The sequence below is a fragment of the Mustela nigripes genome, chromosome 7, assembly GCF_022355385.1.
Source record: "Mustela nigripes isolate SB6536 chromosome 7, MUSNIG.SB6536, whole genome shotgun sequence".
Classification (NCBI taxonomy): Eukaryota; Metazoa; Chordata; class Mammalia; order Carnivora; family Mustelidae; genus Mustela; species Mustela nigripes.
Genome location: NC_081563.1, coordinates 30,251,980 through 30,278,867, shown reverse-complemented (window position 1 = coordinate 30,278,867; position 26,888 = coordinate 30,251,980). Strand labels below are relative to the sequence as shown.

At 39.4% G+C, this 26,888-nt stretch overlaps 2 protein-coding genes across 3 annotated transcripts in view; one reads left to right on the top strand and one right to left on the bottom strand.

Annotated features, from left to right (window-relative positions):
- Positions 1–3,002, top strand: part of PRKD3 (protein kinase D3) — an 82,407-nt gene extending 79,405 nt beyond the window's left edge. The window contains exon 19 of the mRNA XM_059405456.1: positions 177–3,002. Within this exon, the coding sequence (XP_059261439.1) occupies positions 177–350 (174 nt within the window). The 3' untranslated portion in view covers positions 351–3,002. The remainder of the gene's footprint in view (positions 1–176) is intronic.
- On the bottom strand, positions 356–26,880 carry NDUFAF7 (NADH:ubiquinone oxidoreductase complex assembly factor 7). Of its 2 annotated transcripts, XR_009405283.1 has the most exons (12): positions 26,783–26,880; positions 26,314–26,474; positions 15,362–15,442; positions 14,456–14,566; positions 11,164–11,377; positions 10,279–10,337; positions 8,750–8,860; positions 6,859–7,002; positions 5,353–5,526; positions 4,544–4,829; positions 3,767–3,865; positions 356–435 (listed from the first exon to the last, which is right to left on the bottom strand). XR_009405283.1 is itself a non-coding variant. In XM_059405457.1 (10 exons), exons 1-10 carry the CDS (start codon positions 26,838–26,840, stop codon positions 4,617–4,619), a joined length of 1,326 nt encoding a protein of 441 aa, XP_059261440.1. In that variant the 5' UTR covers positions 26,841–26,880; the 3' UTR covers positions 3,903–4,616. The 2 variants fall into 2 exon arrangements, 1 of the variants encoding a protein (XP_059261440.1); XM_059405457.1 differs by lacking the exons at positions 356–435; positions 3,767–3,865 and having other exon boundaries at positions 3,903–4,829.
- Between the last annotated feature and the right edge of the window lie 8 nt (positions 26,881–26,888).

Below are 26,888 nucleotides of genomic sequence, written 5' to 3'. Positions count from 1 at the left end.
AATTTGAAAAAGTATTTAACATTGCTAATTTAAATATTACAAATGGAACTTACAGTATAGCAAGTACTTTTGGTATTGGGTTTAGGTTGTCAATTTTGTGACTAGGGTGCTAAGAAAAAAAATTCACAGTATTTTGTTACTTTTATACTTTATAATCACCTCATTTTTTTTTCTAGGACTATCAGACTTGGCTTGACCTTAGAGAATTTGAAACTCGCATCGGTGAACGTTACATTACACATGAAAGTGACGATGCCCGCTGGGAAATACATGCATACACCCACAATCTTGTATACCCAAAGCACTTCATTATGGCTCCCAATCCAGATGATATGGAAGAAGATCCTTAATTATCAATGAGCTAACTTCAATAAGGAAGGATTTCATTTTATGTACTGATGTTTTACTGCACAGCTGTTGTTTGTAGGTTGTCATCTGCAAGGGTGCAAAGACATGGGGAAACAGGATAAGCAATCAGTGACGCCAGTACTGTAGTTCATTATGAGTAGATACAAGAGGGGAAACTGAGTAATAAAAATACACAATGGAACCAAGATGAAGCATTTCCTAAATTTTTATAGCATAGTAATGATTGGTTTTTGTATTTTTTCCTAATCCTTCACTTTAGTACTATAGTGGCATTTAATTTATCTTCCCTTTCCAAATGTTCTTACACTGTTTTTTAAAAAGGAGAAAAAGGAAAGCTTAGTCCAGCCATTGAATATCTTGATGCAATCACTTAAGAGTTCTAAGCAGGTTTGCATTTAAAAGCTAACTGAGGAGGGGCCACCAGCCCGAGATTTCCTCTGCAGGCTCTAGGCATTTGTTTAACCAGAGACACGAGGGGTTTTTCCTAGGTGCCTAGAAATGTTTCCTAGACGCTAGGCTGTTTTACTTTTTTTTTCTTTCTTTCTTTTTTTAGGTGAGTCAAGAGTCAAAACCATGATCCCTAACCTTTGGAGCTGAACTCTTAATATGCTCTCTACAACATAAAAATTAAGTTAGTCCCCTTTGTATGTTGGAACAGCCTCTAAGATAATTTGGGACAGTTGGTGTCACAGAACCTGAAGGAGGGCCTGCTGGTCTGTCTGCTCCTCGATCAGCATCTGTGCTCTGTACTCACGTTCCTGCTGGACCACCGGAATGCCACAGCTGGCTTCCAGTGTTCAGTGAGGAAAGAGCTGAACTTTTCTTACACAGTTTATCTTTACACAGAGTTGAATAATTTGAGGAAGAAAATTATTAAAAGTAAGGCCAGTGCAGGATCAGCTAATGCTACAGAGAAGAACAGCAAAGAGTGTATCCGTTTTTTCTTCCCCTAGTTTATTGGAAGGGTTTACAGATATCTGGAATGTTTTTAAATCCGTTCTTTTAAGCAGTTTGAGGCAGTGGGTGGGTAGAGCATGAAGCATTTATTTTACTCTTTCATTTGCTCTGCTAATACTGTAGCCCTACCCTTATTACTATTTCTTTTTAACATTTCAGCACCAGCAGCCCACTAAAGAAGTGTTTTTCTACTCAGATACAATGTTTAAGAGGTTAGACTTTTTCATAGCTTTTACAAAGTTACTAATAGTTTTCTCTCCCCAAAAAGTTTAAGATCTGGGATCACCCCCTTATTTTAAAAAAAAACTAGTGGCTTTTTGTTTCTTCATTCCACAGTAATCACTGCAAACTATTCCCACCCCCCCCAAAAAAGAGCAAAAGATTTGGATTCAGAAAATCTGGTCTTAAGTCTGGGCTCCAATCTGTCTGAGCCTCAAAATCTCAATCTGTAAAATGAAGACCATAATTCTTGCCTCTCACAATGCTGTTGTGAAGCTGGGCTATGTATGAAAATATTCTTACTCAATAAACTAAGAACTATAGAAGTGTTAGGTAACATTGTCCCACTGAATGAGGTAGCAAAAGAATGTCCCTGGATACAAATAGTTGGAGTCAGAGAGGGCCTTGAGAGAGCCCTGAAGCTACTCCATTATCTAGGCTGAGTGTACCGTTGAGAGAGGAGCCACTGTGCAGTCTCCTGTGTTCTGAGCTCTTTACACATTTTACTTACTACCCTCACAACAGTCACAAAGTATGTGCATTATGGACTTCATCTCACAGATCAGGAAACTGAGGCACAGGAAGATTAAGTAACCAGCTGTGGAGGGTCACAGTATGTGGACGTGAACCCTGGCAGTGTGGCTCCCGTCCCTCTGTCCTCCCCACCCCCCAACCACTGTGCTGTACTGCCTACTCATACTCTCCACCATGTCTTGTAGTATTCAATCTCCTATGGGAGGTTAAAAAATTTAGTCAAATTTTGCAAAACCTTTTAGAAATGTATTTTCTCTGTGCTAAAGGATGACTTCCCCAAATCTGTCCAAAGTAAGCTTATACCAACATACTAAAATGGAGTGATTCTGAGTCCCGAGGCACCCTATTGTGGTTTTGGTTTTACTGCCTAAGGTGAAAATTAACTGGAATGATGTGTGCTATACTTACATAATCAAACTTTACAAGCCATGAAATTAATTGCACTCTTTTTGTTTGTGTTGTTGAATGCATAAGAAGTTTTCTAAAAAAATTTGTAAAGGCACTGTCAGATAATTTGGAGTTGTCATTTACTCCAGATATTGTATAACCTGCATAACCTTTTTTTGTCTTGAAGTTGTTTTTGTATAAGAATTGTTAGAAACATTTGATAATGTACAAAGTAGTCTATAATGACACTGTTCCGTACATTTTTATATTTTTTGTTACATCCCACTTTTTGTAAATATCCTCAAAGAAGCTTGATAATAAAATGTATTTCCATATCACCATACTTTTCCATGTGAAAACCTGAGCATTATCTCTAATAGAGGTATCCAAAGAAAATTTTACTTGGTTGTGTTATTTTCCCAGGCCTTGGTAAAAGTATTATTTTGGAAATAGTATTTGTAAATGGAACTAATGCTATATTTAAAACACTGATTTTTTTTTAACTACCTAAAATAAAAAATAACTCATTATTTCAATTTTATATGAAATTTGAGGTAATTATCTGGAGGTCTTTTTTCTTGGCATGGAAGTTTAGAATAATTATAACTACAAAGTTGTCAGGAGCTACCATCAAATATTCAACTATTGTAACTTCTACAAGACTTAAATAAGCCAAATGCCATTCAAGTAAATTTTCTAGGTTTTAAGACACAAGGCATTGTCTGATTCCCCCCATTAATTACAAAAACTATTAAACAACTGAGAGGGGCCAATGTTGGGCATTTTCACCTTCCAAAAATTCAACAGCCAAGTCTTTGGAAAAAAGTAAAGGTGGTTATGAATGGTGCAAGGTGGGGCAGCATGTGAAAAACAAGCCGTCTCTATCTTCCTACTTGAGAGTAAGACACAGAATACTAGTCCTGTTCTGAGTTAAGCCAAATGAGCAACAGAAAGCCAAGAACTGATCACTCTGCCAGTGAACTTTGAATATAGTTAAGCTATAAATTCAAAACATACATCTCATACTCTTTTCCTTTAATCTCACTGTAAATTTCTATTGCCAATATAGTAATTCTTCAGAAGGTATATGTCTGGTATTAATATAAACGTTCTGTGAACCAAAAAATGAGAATTTACAGAATGAAAACTTGACATTTATCTGAAAATGAGGGAGAATTAGTTCAGATCAGAAAATGATTCCTGCTAACACAGTCTGCATTTACTCTAACTCATATATCAGGTACATGTTAGGTTTGCTAGTTTTACTGGCACCTAAATATTTTTTTAAGATTTTACTTACTTATTTTGAGAGAGGGAGAGGGAGACTCCCAAGCAAACTCCACGCTGCGTATGGAGCCTGACGTGGGACTGGAGATCCCACAACCCCTGAGACCATGACCTAAGTTGAAATCAAGAGTCAGACACTCAGACTGAACCACCTGGGCACCCCTAAAGTTTTTTAATTATAAAATTCACAGAAGTAGAGGGTAGAAAATTTACCACAAAGGAGAACAGTTTCCGCCCTGAAAACCCACTTCCACAATGGGATATTTAATAGTGATTACTAGGCATCCTTTCCTTACATTTTATATACAAGAACCACCACAGAAAACAACCAGTCTGCACTAATATATTTTTATAAAATTAGTTACAAGCATTTCTTTAAATGTAGCTTTTCCCCCAACAAAAATGGAATCATAACTATAAAACATTCTCCACTATACTTTTTTCACTTCCCATATTCTTAGAGATGAGTCAGAACATACTGCTCTACCTCATTTTTAAAAAATAATATATGGATAGTTCTATTTAATCCATTCCCTATGAAAGGCCAATTAGGTTTCAGTTTTTGCTAAACCAGTCAGTGTTCATGTTTATTTTTTAAAATAAAAATACAGCAACTAGCCTTAATAAAGGACACTTAGTTTCTCAGTAACTTGTTTCATTAAGCCAAAAGCACACAATTGTGCCAAAAGCCAGACACAGCTGTAAAAGATCAATATTTAATTGTACTGTATGTAAGACCGTCCACTTTTATTGGTGATAAAGACATAAAATATTGTAATACTTATTTTACCTGTGATATATGAAACATGTCCCTTTATTTTGCTTTCTTAGGCAGACTTAGGGGTAAAATGACCACACTGAGATCACCGCCAGGTAAGTTCACCAAACCCAGCTACAGGTGACACAGAGGGCTTCGACTGGCACGCATCCATCGGATGGCTTCTCCCGTGAAGTCTCTGATGAGGCAGCAAGGCAAAAAAATTAAATCTTTCTCCCATCTTCTGAGTATTCATTAACATATCATACCCATGAAGTAACTGCTGCCTGGCTGGCTCATCTGATTTGTCTAAAAGAACCTGAAAAGAAAAAACTTCTTAGTAAAAATAACTAGAAGGATTCCTGGTTACATGCAGCAATGCTAATGACCACTGGCTGCTGAGTAAAGCAGGACTTCACGTGGGATTTCTCATGACCTGCCTTAGAATCATGGGGTGCTTATTAAAAACATAGGTTGCTAAGACCCAAACCTGTGGATTTGTATGTTTAACAAACATTACCAGGTGGTTTGATTTTCACTGAAGAGTTAAGATGTCTTCAGGACCCTTCTAAAATTATCCCCATAAACACAATCAACTTTTCCTACTGGGCATGAACACTATTCAAAGTCTTCATGCTAGCTCGTGTGGAGCCGCAAGGGCGTGCACAGTGGCCCCTGCCTGGGCAGCCCAGCTGCACCAGGCCCAGCACTACCAGAAAGACCACAGTATCCAGGGCCTGCTGACTGAGAAGAGCGCTGAGGCTGGGGGATCTTATCACTGAAACGTTTTTATGAAATACTACAAAATAAAAATATTTAATGATCCTGAAATAAATCATTACCTTCAGCCGGACATCAATGCCCATATTTTTTAAAAACATTTGTTGTTTTATTGGCCCAAGAGAAGCTACTTGTCCCCCTGCCATTCTGCGCAGATAACTGAAGTCCACATCGGCTGTGAGGTCCGCCGTTCCAGGGGCAGTCAGGACGTCATGAAGCTTGTGGCCACAAAACCCCTTGAACACAATTTTTAAAATGATGAGTCTTTGTTCCTTTATGGTTATTATTACCAAAATTCAAGAAATGCTATCATTTTCGTACACTTTACCTAACTGTTGGAAAGAAAAACATAGCCTAAGTCAGTGGTTTATAAACTCTTAATATAGTAGCACCGTTTCCTCAAATGAGATGCTACGTGCAAAATCTGATATAAAGTGTGACACTGGGTGCCTGGAAATGCTGCCTTTCACATTTCATTACTGCTTGTGGTGATGGAGTAGAGATCCCATCAGTTCTGCACGTGTGTTAACTTGTTTCTTACTAGAATCAAGTTAAATTTTCACCAGACTCTGGATGGTGTTTGACAAGGTGTATCCATCAACTACGTGCACCAGAATCGCCTAAGCCCACGTTACTGCACTCTGCCCAGACCTACTGAATCTGAATCCTGGAGGGAAGGGTAGGGAATCAGCATTTAAAAAAAAAAAACTCCAGGGGTATTTTGTTTGTTTTAAGATACAATAAAATTAGAACTTGAGAACCACAGATCTAGAAATGACTAATAGTAGTATTCAATTAAAGTAGCATTACTTTAGTAGTATTCAATTAAATAGTAGTATTCAATTAAAGTAGTATTCAATTAATCAAATGTATTTCAATTAAAGGATATTCAACACAACTGATAAAGAACGTAAGGAAGGATGCTCAGGTAGAATAAAAGAATACATCTAGAAAGGAAAAAAGATTGAAAATATAGGAAAAGTCTGATCATAGTAGCCAAATCAAATTTGCATAGAAGTACTAAAAATTTTTTTTAAATGGAGAGGGAAAATTCTTAACTTTAAGAAAATCTTCCCATTTGTATTATTCAGATGCTAAGTAAGATCTATGCAGACCTAGGTTCTGCAGCTGAAGCAGAATGTAGACGATTCAGACCCTGTTCCAAGGCTAGTGTGGAAGGTGAAATCCTATGGTTAAGGGCAATTATAGGGCACCTGGGTGGCTCAGTGGGTTAAGCCGCTGCCTTCGGCTCAGGTCATGATCTCAGGGTCCTGGGATCGAGTCCCGCATCGGGCTCTCTGCTCGGCAGGGAGCCTGCTTCCTCCTCTCTCTCTCTGCCTGCCTCTCTGCCTACTTGTGATCTCTCTCTGTCAAATAAATAAATAAAATCTTTTTTAAAAAAAAAAGGGCAATTATAATATGTATTAATATTCACTATAAATACTGTAATACTACAAGGCGAGGCACCATAGAAAGCAAAGGTAAAGATCTTCAGTGAGCTTCAAACATTAACTTTGGAGATGATACCAATGAACTGATGGGAAGTCATGTTCCTGAGTCATACATACTCTGAAGGTGTCTGTCTTCGTTCCCTCATGACCATAATCGGCGATCAGTGCCGCACCTCCGGTTAGTGCGATGCGCTGAGAAAGCTCCTGTATGATAACACCGGCCTCAGGACACACTTCCACGTGATCCCTTATTTCATCACGCTAATAAGGGAACAGGTAAATCCAAATGAATTACTGAAAACAGTTTCCTTAGGGTTTTTGTACAATCAGCATTTCTTAGTTACAATAAAAATAAATTCCTTCTCCGTATGCATTACGTTGTCCACACACAACCTTTCACGTTTCACCATTTAAGGAAGTTTCAAAATGCCCTTCTCATACTAGTCAGTGTACGTCTTATAGGAAGTGATCTTTTAAGAGAAATTAAAGTTTTACATAGTTGGGATATAGTTTTTAAAGAAAGAGAATGGACTGCTCATCCAGAATGAAAACCCCATGTACATATATGTAATTTGCATTAGAATAATATGTAGATTCTTAGAAAGTTTTCATGAATTTCACTTTTTTATTGTTAAAAGGTCAGACTATCAACAAAGTCCCCAAATTAATTGCCCCAAATAAGTAAATACATACATATACATATATATATAAAATGTCATGAATGAATTTCAGCAATAATCTATTTTACCTATCGATAAATAAAATATTTTTTTTAGTTTGAAAATGTATATTAGCTATATTTTTAGTTATGAAACAAGGCATTCATAATTATTTGAACTCTGAAAATAAGAATGTTTTAATATAGGCTATAGTCACTTTATTTAAGGTTTTATTTATTTGAAGGAGAGAAGAGAACATCAACAGGGAGGAGAGGGAGAAACAGACTCCCTGCCGAGCAAGGAGTCCAACAGGGGGCTCAATCCTAGGTCCCACAGATCATGACCTAAGCCAAAGGCAGATGCTTAACCAACTGAGTCACCCAAGTGCCCCTAATATAGGCTATAATCACTTTAGATGAAAAATTACCTCAGCTTCTATTTTTATTCATTATTACTTAAAGCTGTTTATTTAGTTGCAAAGATATTTTTTGTCTCTCTAGAGGTGAATATTTTGCCATATGGATATTTATTGTCTGTAACTATATACATATAACACTAGATACTATAGCTGTAAACTATTAAAAATCACCACCATTCTTGATTTAAAAAAATAAATAAAACAGGCAATCTAAGCCCAAACATTCCTGACAAGCATAGGGTTTTTTGGACCCCTACACATGACCCCAAGTTATTACTCCTTGAGGCCAACAGAAAGCAGCAGTAAATGTACCATTCTGGCCATCTAGTATCAAACTTACTTAATTAAACTAATAAAGTTTTGAGCATTAAATGAGAAAATTAAGAGGAATATATACAAAGCGCTCAATAAATAGTTGTTTTCACACACCTCAAACTCTCTGGACAGGCAGATGCTACTGTGACCATGTCTCAGGGAACTGAGGGAAAGAGGGAAGGGGCAGGACATGGCTGAGTAAGCACGCACTACCTTCCTCCTCACAGGGCGTTCAGGTCATGCCTTCCTGAGATGATCTGACCCAGGCTCCTGACTCGATCACTATTAATAAAAATCACCTCATGTCTTACGAGCAACTCTCCCCTAGCCTCATCAAGTTAGGAATGCTAAAACGGGGCGCCTGGGTGGCTCAGTGGGTTAAACCCTCTGCCTCTGGCTCAGGTCATGATCCCAGGGTCCTGGGGTCGAGCCCCACGTCGGGCTCTCTGCTCAGCAGGGAGCCTGCTTCCCGCCTCTCTCTGGCTGCCTCTCTGGCTACTTGTGATCTCTGTCAAATAAATAAATAAAATCTTAAAAAAAAAAAAAAAAGGAACGCTCAGAAAATGAGACTATGAAGATTTGGTTGGCAATAAAGTAGGAAGAAAAAACTTCCTACTTGTATGAAGACTTCTGCTGGCGTGACACCAGGCGCCAAAACAAACCGCAGCTTATCAGAAACTTGTGGGTCGATATCAATGAGTACTTCTCGCCATCCTTGGGGTGTTTTCTGAACACAAAACATTGCATAAAAACACATTTTTATCAGTTTTTTCTCAAAATGCCTCTGCTAAAAGTAACTTATTTTTCTCCTCCTACCATATACAACAGATGACATTTACTTTACCACTCAAAAAAAGGTAATACTGTGGAGAAAGGGGAACCCTCCTACACTGTTGGTGGGAATGCAAGCTGGTACAACCACTCTGGAAAAAGCATGGAGGTTCCTCAAAAAAGTTAAAAATAGAGCTACCCCACGACCCAGCAATTGCACTACTGATTATTTACCCTAAAGATACAAATGTAGTGATCCAAAGGGGCATGTGCACCCGAATGTTTATAGCAGCAATATCTACAATAGCCAAACTATGGAAAGAACCTAGATGTCCATCAACAGATGAACGGATAAAGATGTGGTATACACACACACACACACACACACACACACACACACACACACACACAAAATGGAATACTATGCAGCCATCAAATGAAGTGAAGTCTTGCCATTTGTGATGATGTGGGTTGTCGCAACTAGAGGGTAGGTATTATGCTTAGCGAAATTAGTCAATCGGAGAAAGACAACTATCATATGATCTCCCTGATATGAGGAAGGAGAGATGCAATGTGGGGGGCCTGAGGATAGGAAAAGAATAAATGAAACAAGATGGGATCGGGAGGGAGACAAACCATAAGAAACTCTTAATCTCACAAAACAAACTTTGGTTGCCGGGCGGAGGGGGTAGGGAGAGGGTAGTGGGGTTATGGACACTGGGGGGGGTATGTGCTATGGTGAGTGCTGTGAAGTGTGTAAACCTGCTGATTCACAGACCTGCACCCCTAAAGCTAATAATATATCATATGTTAATAAAAAAATTAAAAAAAAATTTTTTTAAAGGCAATACTTCATTTCCTTTGAACAGTAAGAGTCGACTGGAAGGCGTGAACTGGTGTTGGTGAGGTAAGAGGTGGAGCCACAGACAGAAAATGAGCAGCAGGGCAGGCACCCCCAACAGCAGAGAGCAGACTCCGAAGCCTCTGCTAACAAATCAGTACACGCTCTCAGCCTCAGAAACTACCGGTGCACATATAGTACCGCCATATCTGAACTTCCACTTCAACTTCAATGAGGAAACATTTTTAGTCTTTGGATATTAAAGCTATTTGCTAAATGTAGCCCTCCCTTGTACTATAGCCATTTACCATCTTAAATTCGTGCACATCTTTATTCCTGGAGAAATAAGCATTCTTACTAGTCATCCTAAGAGAATGAAGGTTCTACTTAATACTTGACTTTTGCTTTTCAATTATTTCTATTCATCAGAATTCCAAATATAGTCACCTTCAACAATAATTAAATACCATAAATGTTTTTCCTTCAACATAAAGCCTTTAGTTATTCAATTAATGACTTTATCCCATCAATACCTGAAACTTGTGCACAGGAAGAACGTCAAAAAATTCATGCGCCAGATAAAAGCCGTACCCTATTTAAAAACAGAAGGAAAAAACTTTCAGCATTTTTAAGGCAATACTTAAATCTTTCTTTCGAACACTAAAAAAAAAAAAAAAGAAAGAAAATGCTAGTATTTTGTGTGGGAACCAGGGGGGCTCCCACAGCCACGTCTACGGAGAATCATCCCCTCACGTCTTCACCTACTCTGCAGAACAGATGGAAGAACATTACTGTTCTCATTTTCCACACAGCAGGATCAGACAGCCAGAATATCTCAATAATCAGTTACATCTTTTATCCCTCACCAGGCATGAAAGAAATCAGGACTCAAACTTGTTAGCTCAAAGAGGCTTTGAACTTGCTAATATCATCGGAGACAGCTGAGGAGACAGCTGAGCGGAGGCCTGCTGAGATGGCTTCCCCCAGACCAGAGTGCCCCTGCAGGAGTGAGCAGGGCCTCAACCGCCTGGTGCAGGGATTTTCCCTCCCCCACGAAAAGGCCAGCAAGAACGTTCAAAAGATGAAGATAGTTAAACTACACCCACCCAGCGCTGCGTCCCTCAGGGCCCTGCATCCCCTCCCCCATCAGTACTATCTTATGGGTCAGGAAAAACTAAAAGGTACAACAGAGATGACACTGTCATTTTTGCAAAACCACAGGACATTGCTACTACTGCGAGCCATGTTATTTTCTAATATAGTGCTCTTTTCGAGAAAAGGATTCGCTCTTCCCCATGAGTCAGGGACCTGGCAGCACTACCTCAGTCTATTAGCGTGCCCCCTGTGGCTCTGCTCACCATCACTGCGGGGATGGGGTGCGATCAAGATGATTTCATTATGTCGTGGGAAAGAATTACCTTTTGGAACATCCTGCAGATCTCGGTACCACAAGATTGGAATCCCAGATTTAGTAACACCTCTCATACATACGGGGGACCCAGCATTCCGCTCTAGCGGGATCTTCTCTTCCGTCAGTGTTAATGCTTGAATCTCACTCAATTTTTCGCTCACCTCTACCAGATGTATTGAAATGTCACAGTTTTTCAGCACAGATCCAAGCTGACTGAACACCTAAAGACAAAAGAAGGGGTAAAGGGCAAAATACAATGGGTTGGGCAGATTTGGGGTTTTCTAACCATTTACCTCAATAATTTGCTCATGTTACAGGAATAAAATTTGGTTTTGGAGGCATCTGTTCTCCACACGAGTCACTCTCCAGAAGTCTGTGAGAATCAAAACCAAACTATTGCACACTGCCCACAGAAGAGATGAACAGTACACTATTTGTTTCCTAAAATAAAAATTAGACTGATGAATAAATGAAAATTATAGATTTAATATCCAATAAATAAGCAGATTAAGGGATCTAAAAAGAACAAGAAAATACATTGCACAGATACCCTTAATTTTATAAAGCCACTATGTCTATGAAATAATCTCATCTTTGAGATGTTTAAACTGTAACTTCAGGAAAAAAAATTTGAGTGGCACTAAAAACTTGGGTTTAACTTCGTAATTCTTTCACATTTTTAATTTTTTCTTAGCTACACACATTTTTATAACTGCTGTAAACATGGGGAAAAGGGAATATACTAATACTTTATCAATATTTTAGTGCTAAAAATTCAATGTCAAAGCATAAAGTACATCAATAGTATTTTTCATCTGAATTCAATTTTCATTGGTGATTTGCCTCCTACTTTTAAGATCTGAAATATGCAGGTAGAGACTGATAGTAAGGACAAGATTTTTCCGAATTCTGTTTTGAAATGAAACTACAAAGAGAAAAACTTCCCAAGAGAAAAATCCTTCAGAAATTATGAACAAGAAATGAAAATAAGTCTGTAAATATGTCTTTGTCTATTTTCTTAACATTCCTTTAAATTCTTTGGCTTTTTAAGGTTCTTAACACTTGTTCTAAGAAAGTATCCTTTATACATTTTAAGAGCTATGGGATTGTATTTAAAGTACTTGAAACAAGACAGTATTATTTGAGAAACTTATTAAATATTCAAATGACTTTGCCAATTTAAAGAGATATAGAGCTCCAGAAACATAAATCAGTGGCTTTTTCCTATTGCCCCACAAATACAATAGATAGGATTATCTGTCAGATGTTATAAATTTTTTAAAAGCCTTTGATTCCTAATTTCAAGCAAAAATCATACAACACCAAGACATTTAAATGTAGATTGAATTTTTTTTACAATGAATTGCAAGATACACTGAAGATAAACTAAAAAAGACTAATTGATTCCAAAGCAGTGTAACTATCAAAGTTTAATAAATACAAGTACTTATAATATACTATAAACCAAATTCCTCCTTTTTAAAAAAAATTTAGTGCCACATTTTCTTTTTTTAATTTTTCTTTTTTGTTTGAGGGAATGAGGGAGAAAGAGAGCATGAGAAGTGGGAGGGTCAGAAGGAGCAGACTCCCCACTGAGCAGGGAGCCCAATGTGGGACTCATCCCAAGATTCCAGGATCATGACCTGAGCTGAAAATAGTCGCTTAACCAACTGAGCCACCCAGGCACCCTAAATAACTCCTTTTTAATGTTTTTAGACAATATTAGGTAGAATGGAAGAAAGAACAATCCATGGAAAAATATCAGCTATCTCTGACTAAAGGGAAGTGACCTAGTGACCTGACCCTTCCTGTTGGAGCCCCCATGTTCTCCCTCACCCTCAGAGCTCAACCACCGCTCTCAATCTGGAGTTTATATGTCCCACTTTTTCTTTATAAATGTTACTGAACACGTTTGAATCACCAAACACATATTGTTTAATGCTGACTATTTAAGGATTTTATGTAATACAATCATATGATACGAATTCTCGTATAAATTGGTGTCTTCACTCAACAAGATGCTGAGTTTCATTTGAATATTGTGCATTCTGCTGTGATTTCACACATTGGCACAACCCTTGGCATTCCACTGTATGACTATATCATAATTTATTGATCTATTTTCCCACTGATAGTCTTTGGGGTTGTTTCCAGCTTTTCTGCTATTCTAAACAATGCTGTCTTCTTGTACATGCATCCTGGTACATATATGCCCTCATTTCTGGAGGGCATATATCCAGGACGAAAACCGCACAGTAGAAGAACCTAAACGTTAGCAGATGATGCCTAATAAGCACTCCAAAGTGCTTACACCAAATCATGGTCTTACAGTCCGAGAGTCCCCTCTGTGCCACATCTCCCCATCCTCGCCAATGCTTGGTGCTGCCAAATCTTCTCATTGGAGGGCACAGTGATTTTAACTGTGTAACTGTGATTTTTAACTATGTCACTGTGATTTTAACTTTCATTTCCCTGACCCCCAACCAGTCTGAGCATTTTTTTGTTTTTCCTGGCCATGTGGATTTCCTCTTTCATGCTGGGCCTGTTCACATCTTCCGTCTGACTTTTCTATTGAGTTATCTGTCACCATTTTAACTATTGAAAGGAATTCCTTCTATATTCTAACTACCTTGTAGTTTATGTGTTGTAAATAACTCCTCCCACTCTGCGGCTTGGCTTATCCCTCTCTTTACAGTGTCTCTGAAGAACATAAGTTCCTAATTTCTTTAAGGAACAAAAAATTTGGGATGCCTGGCTGGCTCAGTTGGTTAAGCATCTGCCTTTGACTCAGGTCATGATCCTGGGGATCGAGTCCCACATCAGGCTCCGTGGTCAGTGGGGAGTCTGCTTCTCCCTCTGCCTGCTGCTCCCCCTGCTTGTGCTCTCTCTGACAAATAAATAAAATCTTTAAAAAAAAAAAAACAAAAAAACAAAACAAAAAATTCTTTAATGTAGTTGAAATTACCCTTCTATTTATCTTTTCCTTTATGGCTTCTGCTTTTTATACAATTCAAAAACTCTTTTCCTACTTAGAAGACAAATACACACTTCCAATGTCTTCTAAATGTTTTGACTTCTACCTTTCACATTCTCTCCCACCCTCATTTTTTAAAAATTACAAACAGACAACAGTAAGTTATGATTCATTGTATTATTCTCACGTTGTACTTCAGCTGAGAAATAGAGGCGGTTAAGGAGATAGGACTGAAAGCCAAGGAAGTCAATGGAGTTTGCAACAAGTCAAAAGCACAGATTCAGGTGAGTACATGAGGATCTAAAGACATTCTTTTATTACCTACCCTCAAAATATCTCCTGTGAGGGTACCCCTTCCTGGGCCCAATTCCACAAGCTGGAAAGCTGCATTTTTTCCAGTGGCCATCCATTCACTAATGAACCATATACCTAGCAGCTGTGACAAGGGAAAAAACTGAAGTATTATAAAAGTATAGCACAATATAAAATTCCACATAAATACATACTTTATGCCAGAAGGCAAAATGTTTGCAAATAAATTATGTATGTATGTTATTCAATATGTACATGCATGTACGCACACGCAGAAGCTTCACGGAGACATTACAAAAGACACCACTTAGAAAGCTTAGTAACAGGAGAAAACAGTTAAAAGGCACTTCCCCCTGTAAGAGATCTCATAACACACATCAGAGGAATCACTTACAGGAAGGTGCTAGTCTTCGATAATGAATAAACATATGGAATAGGGTTATGCCTTTCTTCATATTCATATGATTTCAGTAATTACGTGGCTTTTTATGCATAATTAACATTTTTTAATACCTGGATTCTACTTCATTTTAGGTACTATTTCCTATATCTAAATTTAACAAGGGGTTTTTATGCAGAAATCAATGAACTAGAATCCCTAAGAAGAAAGAGTTCACAATTTGTTACGGGGGACTTCTGCTCTGACTACGGTGCAATCTTGGGCGGGGGCTTTAGAGCCTCTCCCCACTAACTCCTTAGTGTTTGGCACCTTCTCTCTCTTTCTTCACTAATCTCTCCTTCCTCTACTGTTCTCTATTCCTGCGGCATGTATATGATTAAAAATGAAAACTTAAAAAAAAAAGGAAACCTGAATCACAAAAACAAAGCTGTACAATGCTTTATTAAAGAAGAATACAACGTGATCTGCTTCCAAATATTTGTGATATTAGTTTCTCTTATAGTTTACATTGAATATTACCTCCCCAAAGATCTGACTTATTTCCGGTGAAGTAATGAAATCTCCTTTTTCTCCTAGCATGTCACGGTACACATAATATCCCTGAGTAAAAAGAGAAAGTAGAGAAAACAAATTAACTTTCAAATACACTTTTTAAACTACCCCTCCAAAATCTTATATGATGTATACAATGACATAATCATTCAGTAAGAAAGCAATCTCTTCTAAACAAACAAGATGAACACAGTTACTTAACTTTACAAAGTGCCAGAACAGATGGAAACATGATCCCTCCTTGACCATAAAGGAAAAAGCCAGGCCATGTCCATCCTCACATATCATCCCCCTGCCCTCCCCTCCCTGCTCCCACAACCCAACACAGTAAGACCCTGTCCGCCCCTCCCTCCAGCCTCCTTTCCCAAATTCTCACTATCTGTTTCAAATTAGCCCTGCCTGTTGGTGATGTTGTTGCTTGACCTACATGCTCGTTACGTGGGAGCGTTCACTTTGTGAAAATTTATCAAGCTATATGCACCTGTGATTTATGCATTTTTCTAAATGAATCTTTATATCTATATTATAATATTATATCAATATAAATTTATATTTATATCTCTTTTTTAATTAGCCCTGCTCATTCCATACATCCATGCCCTTGCAAATACTCTCCTTTCTTCCTACACGTTTCTCCCTGGCAACCTTGTACTCAATAAAATTGAATCTGCTCAAATGCCACCTTCCCTAACCTCCTCTTCCAGCCCTCCAACCTCAGACTAACAGCAGTGCTTCCTTTTATGTATTTATTTATTTCTAGGTCTGTATTCCTCACCAAGAGGCTTAGTTACTTGGGGAAGAGGACTACCTTATTTACTCTCCTATCCCAAGCTTAAGCTTACTGTTTAAACTTCAAGACATACTCAAGAATTCTTTGTTAGAAAATTCCCTGTGCTCCTCAAGCTCCTTCTTCCACTACCCTACTCAGCAGGTGACCTGAACTTCTGCCCAAAAAAGAAGTTAAGAATGTTATAAAATAGGACTCACTCAGCTTCCTGACCGGCCTCCACCTGCTCCCATCCATTCCTCAGAACTCAAGATGAAATGCCTTTACCTTCCACTCTTATCCAAACCTAATTCCACCACCTGTGCTCTGGATCACCACCTCTCCTCACACAGCTCTCGTGGGCCAGGATCTTGTTATCACCTCCTTCTCTAAGAGCTTTAACGCCCCTCTCTCAGCAGCAGAAATATACTTGAGTCAAACAAACAAAAAAAACCAAAACTACTTCACTTCATAGAGCATCTCCTCTCAAGCTTTTCTCTTTCTCTTCATAAATGAGCATTTCAGCAGTGTTTTTGTAGCACAATATGAGCCACTGTAGTAGCCTGATGAAGACCACAGATCCCTTCATAGAATGTTTTTAAATTCAGGACTTAAGCGCACAGGATTACACCTCCTCCAAAAACTGAAAAATATTCATCCAATATTTAAAAAATAAACTTGTGATATAGTAACATATATGCATCCTTATGAATATATTAATAAAGCCAAGCCTGAGGTCTAATAAGTAACAAAGTTTTGAAGTATGGAAGAGCACAATGAATTCTGAGATACCTATGATCACTATTGATTTCCACTGATGCTACAATCATGGGGGTACTGATGCCAGTGGTTATGTTGATAATAAAAGAAAGGCTAAATTTCAGTTAGAAGCTAATGAAGGAAATGCAAATTAAAACCATGAGATATGTCCAGGACAAACAGAAACTAAAAGTATTTGCAATCACCAAACCAGCCCTACAGGAAATATTGAAAGGGGTCCTCTAAGCAAAGAGAGAGCCCAAAAGTAACACAGACAAGAAAGGAACGGAGACAATATACAACAACAGTCACCTTACAGGCAATATGATAGCACTAAATTCATATCTTTTGATAGTCACCCTGAATGTAAATTGGCTAAAACATAAAAACATTCAGGGCATCAGATTAAATAAAAAAGCAAGACCTTTTGATGTGCTGTCTGCAAGAGACTCATTGCAGACCCAAAGACACCTCCAGATTTAAAGTGAAGGGGTGGAAAACAATTTATCATGCTAATGGACATCAAAAGATAGCTGGGGTGGCAATCCTTTGGATAAATTACATTTTAAACCAAAGACTATAATAAGAGATCAGGAAAGACATTATATCATACTTGAAGGGTCTATCCAATAAGAAGATCTAACATTGTAAATATTTATGCTCCTAACATGGAAGCACCCAATTATCTAAGCCAATTAATAACAAAAATCAAAGAAACACATTGACAATAATACAATAATAGAGGGGACATTAATACCATCCTCACTGAAATGGACAGATCATCTAAGCAAAAGATCAACAAGGAAATAAGAGCTTTAAATGACACACTGGACCAGATGGACATCACAGATATATTCAGAATATTCTATCCCAAAGCTACAGAATGCACATTCTTCTCTAGTGCACATGGAACATTCTCCAGAATAGATCACATCTGGGGTCACAAATCAGGTCTCAACTGGTATCAAAAGATTGGGATCACTCTCTGCATATTTTCAGAGGACAATGCTTTGAAACTAGAACTTAACCACAAGAGGAAAGTTGGAAAGAATTCAAATATGGAGGCTAAAGAGCAATCTATTGAAGAATAACTGGGTCAACCAGGAAATGAAAGAGCAATTTAAAAAATTCATGGAAACAAATGAAAATGAAAACACAACTGTGCAAAATCTTTGAGATACAGCAAAGGCAGTCCTAAGAGCAAGTATATAGCAATACAAGCCTTTCTCAACAAACAACAAAGGTCTCAAATACACAACCTAACCCTATACCTAAAGGAGCTGGAGAAAGAACTACAAATAAAGTCTAAACCAGCAGGAAGAGAGAAATAATAAAGATCAGAACAGAAATCAATGAAACAGAAACCAAAAGAACAGTAGAACAGATCAATGAAACTAGGAGCTGGTTCTTCAAAAGAATTAATGAGATTGATAAACCCCTGGCCAGATGTATCAAAAAGAAAAGAGAAAGGACCCAAATTAATAAAATCATGAATGAAAGAGGCGAGATCAAAACCAATACCAAAGAAATACAAACAGTTATAAGAACATATTATGAGCAACTATACACCAGCAAATTTGACAGTCTGGAAGAAATGGATGCATTCCTAAAGACTATAAGCTAACAAAATTAAACCAGGAAGAAATAGAAAACCTGAACAGATCCATAACCAGTAAGGAGATTGAAGCAGTCATCAAAAACCTCCCAACAAGGGGCGCCTGGGTGGCTCAGTGGGTTGAGCCTCTGCCTTGGGCTCAGGTCATGATCCCAGGGGCCTGGGATCAAGTCCCGCATTGGGCTCTCTGCTCGGCTGGGAGCCTGTTTCTCCTCATCTCTCTCTCTGTCTGTCTCTCTGCCTATTTGTGATCTCTCTCTCTGTCAAATGAATAAATAAAATCTTAAAAAAAAAAAAAAAATCTCCCAACAAACAAGAGCCCAGGGCCAGGCAGCTTCCCATTGGAATATTATCAAACATTTATTTTTTTTAACTCTTTTGATAGTGTCTTTTGATGTACATTTTAAATTTTGATTATGTCCAATTTATATGTATTTTCTTTTGTTGTTTACGGTTTTGATATCATACTTAAAAATCATTGCCAAATTCAATGTTATGAAGATTTTCCCTGTTTTTTTTATTTTTTCAAAGATTTTATTTATTTATTTGACAGAGATCACAAGTAGGCAGAGAGACAGGCAGAGAGAGAGGAGGAAGCAGGCTCCCTGCTGAGCAGAAAGCCTAACACAGGGCTCAATCCTAGGACCCCAGGATCATGACCTAAGCTGAAGGCAGAGGTTTTAATCCATGAGCCAACCAGGCAGCCCTATTATCAAACATTTAAAGAATTAATATCTATTCTTCTGAAACTGTTCCAAAAAACAGAAATGGAAAGAAAACTTCCTAACTCATTTTATGAAGCCAGCATTCCCTTGATCCCAAAACCAGACAAAACCCATCTCCCCCATCAAAAAGAAGAACTGCAGACCAATATCCCTAATGAACATGGATGCAAAAATTCTCACCAAAATACTAGTCAATTGAATCCAACAGTATATTGAAAGGATTATTCACCACAACCAAGTGGGATTTATTCCTGGGCTACAAGGTTGGTTCAACACCCGCAAATCAATCAATGTGATACAATGCATTAATAAAAGAAAGCAAGAACCATATAATATTCTCAATACATGCAGAAAAAGCATGTGACAAAGTGTAGCAGTCTTTCTTGATTAAAACTCTTCACAGTATAGGGATAGAGGGTACATAACTCAATATCATAAAAGTCATCTATGAAAAACTCACAGCGAGTCATTCTCAATGGGGAAAAACTGAAAGCTTTTCTCCTAAAGTCAGGAGGGCTGTCCACTATCACCACTGCTATTTAACATACTACTAGAAGTCATAGCCTCAGCAATCAGACAACAAAAAGAAATTAAAGGCATCCAAATCAGCAAAGGAGAAGTCAAACTCTCATTCTTTGCAGATGATATGATACTGTATGTGAACAACCCAAAAGATTCCACTCCAAATCTGCTATAACTCAAACAAGACTTCAGTAAAGTGTCAGGATACAAAACCAATCACAGAAATCAGTTGCATTTCTATACACCAACAAGATAGAAGAAAGAGAAATTAAGGAGTTGATACCATTTACAATTGCACCCAAAATCACAAGATACCTAAGAATAAATCTAAACAAAGAGGGCAAAGGATTTTTTTCTCAGAAAACTACAGAATACTCATGAGAGAAATTGAGGAAGACACACAAAGAAATGGAAAAATGTTCCATGCTCATGGACTGGAAGAACAAATATTGTGAAAATGTCTATGCTACCTAAAGCAATCTACACATTCAATGCAATCACTATCAAAATACCATCAACTTTTTTTCACAGAAATGGAACAAATAGGGGCGCCTGGATGGCTCAGTCGTTAAGTGTCTGCCTTCAGCTCAGGTCATGATCTCAGGGTCCTGGGATCAAGCCCCACATCGGGCTCTCTGTTCAGTGGGGAGCTTGCCTCCCCCTCTGCCAGCCTGCCTCCCTGCCTACTTGTGAACTCTCTGCCAAATAAATAAATAAAATCTTTTAAAAAAATGGAGCAAATAGTACTAAAATTTATGTGGAACCAGAACAGATCCCAAATAGGAAGAGTAATGTTGAAAAAGAAAACCAAAGTTGGTGGCATCACAATTCCAGTCAAACTCTATGATGAAGCTGTAATCCTCAAGACAGTGTAGTGATGGCACAAAAACAGACACATAGACCAATGGAATAGAACAGAGAGCCCAGAAATAGACCCTCAACTCTATGGTCAACTAATCTTCAACAAAGCAGGAAAGAATGTCCAATGGAAAAAAAAAAAAAAACAGTCTCTTCAACAAATGATGTTGGGAAAATTGGGAGAGCCATATGCAGAAGAATGAAACTGAACCATTTCCTTACGCCACACACAAAGATAGACTCAAAATGGATGAAAGACCTCAATGTAAGAAAGGAATCCATTAAAATCCTTGAGGAGAACACAGGAAGCAACCTCTTTGAGGTCAGCCACAGCAACTTCTTCCTGGAAACACTGCCAAAGGCAAGAGAAGCAAGGGCAAAAATGAACTATTGGGACTTCATCAAGACCAAAAGCTTTTGCACAGCAAAGAAAACAGTCAACAAAACTGAAAGACAACCGACAGAAGGGGAGAAGATACTTGCAAATGACGTATCAGATAAACAGTATCCAAAATCTATAAAGAACTTATCAAACTCAACACCCAAAGAACAAATAACCCAATCAAGAAATGGGCAGAAGACATGAACAGACATTTCTGCAAAGAAGACATCCAAATGAGCAACAGACACATGAAAAAGTGTTCAACATCACTTAGCACCAGGGAAATACAAATCAAAACCACAGTGAGATACCATCTCACACCAGTCAGAATGGCTAAAATTAACCAGTCAGGAAATGACAGATGCTGGCAAAGATGCGGAGAAAGGGGAACTCTCCTACACTATTGGTGGGAATCCAAGCTGGTGCAGCCCCTATGGAAAACAGTATGGAGGTTCCTCAAAAAGTTGAAAACAGAGCTACCCTACAACCCAGCAATTACACGGCTGAGTATTTACCCCCAATATACAAATGTAGTGACCCAAAGGGGCATGTGCACCCCAATGTTTATAGTAGAAATGTCCACAATAGCCAAGCTATGGAAAGAGCCTAGATGTCCATCAACAATTGAATGGATAAAGAAGATGTGGTATACAGATACAATGGAATACTATGCAGCCATCAAAAAATCCCAGAAATCTTGCCATTTGCAATGATGTGGTTGGAACTAGAGGGTATTATGCTAAGCAAAATAAGTCAATCAGAGAATGACAATTATCATATGATCTCTCTGATATGAGAAATTTGAGAGGCAGGGAGGGGGGTTGTGGGTGGAAGGGAGGGAAAAACAAAACAACATGGGACCAGGGAGGGAGACAAAGCATAAGAGACTCAATCTCGGAAAACAAACTGAGGGTTGCTGGAGGGGAGGGGAGTAGGAGCAATGGGGTGGCTGGGCGATGGACACTAGGGAGGGTACGTGCTATGGTGAGTGCTGTAAATTGTGTAAGACTGATGATTCACAGACCTATATCCCTGAAACAAATATATTAAATTAAAAATTTTTAAAAATAAATAAATGGGCAGAGGTGGGGCACCTGGGTAGCTCAGTCAGTTAAGTGTTCAGCTCTTGATTTCAGCTCATGGATCTCAGGGTTATGAGACTGAGCCCCATACTGGGTTCCACACTGGTCATGGTGCCTACTTAAGATTCTCCCTCTCCCTCTGCCTTGTTGTTTACGGCAGTATTAATTACAATAGCCCAGATATGGAAGCAACCCAAGTGTCCACTGATACACAAATGAATAAAGATGTGGTACAAAAGAGTGTGGTATATATGCATATTTATATATATACACAGTGGAATATTACTCATAAAATCTTACCATTTATGACAACATGGATGGACCTAATAGGTATTATGCTAAGTGAAATAAGTCAGATGGGAAAAAATAAATACCATATGATTTCACTTACATGTGGTATCCGAAAAAACCAAACAAACAAACAAACACAGAGAACAACTTGTAGCTGCCAAAAGGGAAGTGGATGGGTGGGTGGATGGGCAAAATAGGTGAAAGGACTTTAAGAAGAAACTTCCAATTACAAAATAAATAAGTCACAGAGATGAAAAGTACATTAAAAAGCACAGAAAACACAGTCAATATTATAACAACACTGTATGGTGTCAGGTGGTGACTACACTTATTGTGGTGAGCAGTGAGTAATGTACAGAATTGTCAAATCACTATATTGCACACCTGAAACTAATAAACATTGTTGGTCAACTACATTACAAAAATTTTTTTAAATGAGAAAAAAAGCTGTGGTATATATATATACACACACACAATCGAATGTTATTCAGGCATTAAAAAAAGGAAACCTGCCATTTGTGATAACATGGATGAACCTTTAAGGCATTATGCTAAGTAAAATCAGAGAAAGACAAATAATACAGGATTTGCCTAGACATAGAATCTTAAAAAAACAAAAACAAAAACAAAAACCTTGAGGTCCTTGGGTGGCTCAATCGGTTCAGCGTCTGCCTTCAATACAGATCATGATCCCAGGGTCCTGGAAACCTGCCTGCATTGAGCTTCCTGCTCTGGGAAGAGTCCGCTTCTCCCTCTGCCCTTCCCACTGCTCATGCTCTCATGCTCTCTCTCAAATGAATAAATAAAATCTTTTTAAAAATAAAATTTAAAAAAATTTTAAAAAAACAAAACTCATAGAAAAAGAGATCAGACTTTTGATTACCAAAGGCAGAGTAGGGGGAGGAAAAATTGGAAGAAGTCGGCAAAGGGTACAAACTTCCAGTTAGATAATAACCAGTACAGATGTGCGTTACATGATGACTACAGCTAACATGGCTGTATGATACACAGAAAAGTTCAAGTAAATCCTGGGAGTTCTCATCACAAGAAAATTCTCCCCCCCTTTTTTTTCTTTTTATTGTGCCTATATGAAAAGATGGATGTTAACTGACCCACTGTGGTATTCACCAGGTTATTAGGTTAAGACAATCTGTCTTTGGCTCAGGTAAGGCTCAGGTGATGATCCCAGAGTCCTGGGATCAAGCCCCATGTTAGGCTCCCTGCTTCTCCCTCTCCCGCAGCAGCTACCCCTGCTTGCTCTCTTTCTTTCTCTCTTTTTCTTGTCAAATAAATAAATAAAATCTTAAAAAAAAAAAAAAAAAGTTAAAAAAAAAAACTCAACCTTCGTCACATGCAAATCAAACCATCATGCTATATCCCTTAAACTTATATAGTGATACATGTCAATTCTTTCTCAATAAAAATGGTGGGAAAAAAGTTAATGCCAATAAAGGAGTAATTTTTATTCCTATAAAAATTCACAGACCCCCGGATTTCTGTTCAAGGATCCCTAGGTTAAGAATCTCCAATGACAGCTGCGGTTGTGATGAGTTTAGCATAAGGTACAATTGTCAAAAATCACTATGGGGGCACCTGGGTGGCTCAGTGGATTAAAGCCTCTGCCTTCGGCTCAGGTCATGATCCCAAGATCCTAGGATCGAGCCCCACATCGGGCTCTCTGCTCAGTGGGGAGCCTGCTTCTCTCTCTCTCTCTCTCTCTGCCTGTGTCTCTGCCTACTTATGTTCTCTGTCAAATATATAAATAAAATCTTAAAAAAAAACAACCCTATGTTGTACACCTGAAACTACTGTGACATTGTATCAACCATACTTCAACTTAAAAAAAAAAAAAATAGGTTAAAAAGGGGCACATGGGTGGCTCAGTTGGTTTAAGTGTCTGCCTTTGGATCCCAGGGACCTGAGATCAAGCCCACATCCAGCTCTCTGCTCAGAAGGGAGTCTGCTTCTCCCTCTCCCTCTGCCTGCAGCTCTCCCTCCTTGTGCTCACTCTCGCTCTTCAAATAAATGGAATCTTTAAGTAAAAAAGGTCAAAAATTTTTTAAACAAAATAGCTGATTTTAAAAATAAAAAAGAAAAGGAAAAAAGCCTCTACTCTAAATTCAAGGTTACCTGGGTAACCTCCTATTCTCTAAATAGACTCTCCCTAAGTCCTGGAATTTAAACATCATCTATATACAGATGATGAAAAAATTTATATATGTATATCCAATCTTTCTCAAGAACTCCACTCTTGCAGCCAAATGCTCACTTACTGTCTCCACTTGGATGTCACCACCAAGATCCATAAAATGCACCCCCTGATTGTTTCCACTTATACTAACACAAAAAGCAAAATTCCATGAACGCCTTGAATGAACCGGCTCCTCTCCGAACTCTTCTCATACTGTTCTCCTCACCATTAACCTGCCACCCCCAGTGACCACCTGCCAGCCAAACTGGTGCCTTGCTCTTCTCTGTATGGGCCAACACATTTCCCAGCTCAAAAACTTTGTACTTCCCCTTCTGCTACTGGGGACTCACTCCCAGTTCTTTGCCAGGCTGGCTGGACCCCATCCTTCAAACCTTGGCTCAACCATCTGGTCTTTGCTGGCCACTTACCTACCTAGAGAACTTTTCCAACTCCTACTCCCATTGCACTACTTACTTTCAATCCCATCAACCTTTTTTCCTTTCCTTCAGAAGCACTTACAGTAATCTATAATTATCTTGTTTCCTGTTTTTAAAGATTTTTATTTACCTATTAGAGAGAGAGCACAAGCAGGGGAAGAGGAAGAGGGAGAAGCAGGCTCTTCATTGAGCCAGAAGCCAGATGCCGGGCTTGATTCCAGGACTCTGGGATCATGACCTGGGCCAAAAGCAGATGCCCAACCTACAGAACCACCCAGACGCCGGTTTCCTTGTTTGTAGCTCATGTCCTCGCTGGAGCATAAGTGCCGTGCTCCACTGTCCACTGCAGTATTCCCAGTGCCTGAGATAGTGTCTGGCACTTTCGGAGCCTCAATAAATGAATAAACGATAAGTGGTCTTTCACTCTAACACAGAGATGTTTGTTCTAAAGTTTCTCCCTGGGTGAACTTTTGGTATGTGGTAGCACTGAATAGGGGTATGAAAGGATCCCCCTTTATTAAACCTCCGGACACCACATCCAACAGCAACAGGCCAAACAAACCCCAGAATTCCATGAGTTTCCTATTTTGACCCAGCAAAAGATAAAATATTTAGAATGTTTTATTTTAGAAATAAAAGGACCACAGGCTTTCACCAAGTGGCGTTGCTGAGCAGACAAGGAAATGCAGGCCACAGAACAAGGGCAGTGCTTAATCCTGAAACACTAGAGACCTGGACTTTCCATTCCCAAAAAGAAAACCCAGAACATGCTTCCATTGCCTGCTGATGTGATCCCAACCCAGTCAAGCTGCCAGGTACTAAACTCCTATTTCCAGATGCCTCCTGGAGATTTCCATCTGAGTTCCATGTGCACTTCAGATTCCTACTTGGGACTGAATTCTGTCCTCCCCCTCCCTCTTCAAGCAGCTGCTGCTCTTCCCCCTTCTGCACTCCCCTTCCCAGAGAAATGACACTATCATCTACCATCAGCCTCGATAGGAAAGACATCCCGACCCTCAGTCCCTAAATTCAATCGGTTACACTGCCTCCTGAACAGCTCTGGATCTATTCTCCGTTCTTCACGGCACTGCCCCTGACCTGATCGATGCCTAACCAACCCGCTGACATGAATTTCTCTATCTCCAACTCTTCGGGGGATGGCTCTTCCCCTGGAGAAGGCACCGCTACTGCTTGCGCGGAGGACCCTCGGGCATCTCCGCGCACAGCCCTGCTGGCTCACACCTGGCGAAGCCGCTGGAGCGGCCTGGTCCTCGGGCTCCCCGACCCGTACCTTGGCAGGGTTGGTCAAGACCTCCTTCATGTACTCGGCTACAGTGATGGGACCAGTTGCCTTGATTTTGTATATAAGGTGCCGCAGCATTGGTGTCACCTGGTTTTCTGCCGGCTCTCCCCCGGAGCTGAAGTATTTCCCTCTCCAGAGACCGGGAAGAACTACGAAAAACAAGTAAACGGGACCACGAAAACATCTTAGTATTCGCAAGCGCAAGCAGCCCGAGCGCTTTCGAAGCTGCTGCGCGGACTCTTAAGCTCGCCCGAAGCACGGAAAGCCGACTCCCGGCCCGACCGCCGCACGCCTATGAGGCGCCGGCAAGCACGCGCAGTGCCCACGGCCACACAGGCGCTCTGGGTCTGAGGCTGGACTCGGCTGCCGCTCGAACGCCTCAAGCGGCCCCCAACTGAGGAAGGCGCCTCAGGCGCTTCCCCCCCACAGGCGGAGCTCCGGCGTGGCGAACGCTTACCCGCGCGAGTAGCCGCGCACAGCGGCCCCAGGCCGCCGCTCCTAGCAAGGAGACTCATGCCGCACCTCACACTACGCTGCCTGGGGCGGGGCGGGGTGGTGAAGCC

Excerpts from the sequence above, each read along its gene's own strand:
- NDUFAF7 (XM_059405457.1), bottom strand. The coding sequence starts at position 26,840 with ATGAGTCTCCTTGCTAGGAGCGGCGGCCTGGGGCCGCTGTGCGCGGCT. Across the intron at positions 14,567-15,361 it reads TAAGTCAGATCTTTGGGGAG|CTGCTAGGTATATGGTTCAT; the intron begins GTAATATTCAAT and ends CCCTTGTCACAG. Across the intron at positions 4,830-5,352 it reads GCATTGATGTCCGGCTGAAG|GTTCTTTTAGACAAATCAGA; the intron begins GTAATGATTTAT and ends TTTTCTTTTCAG.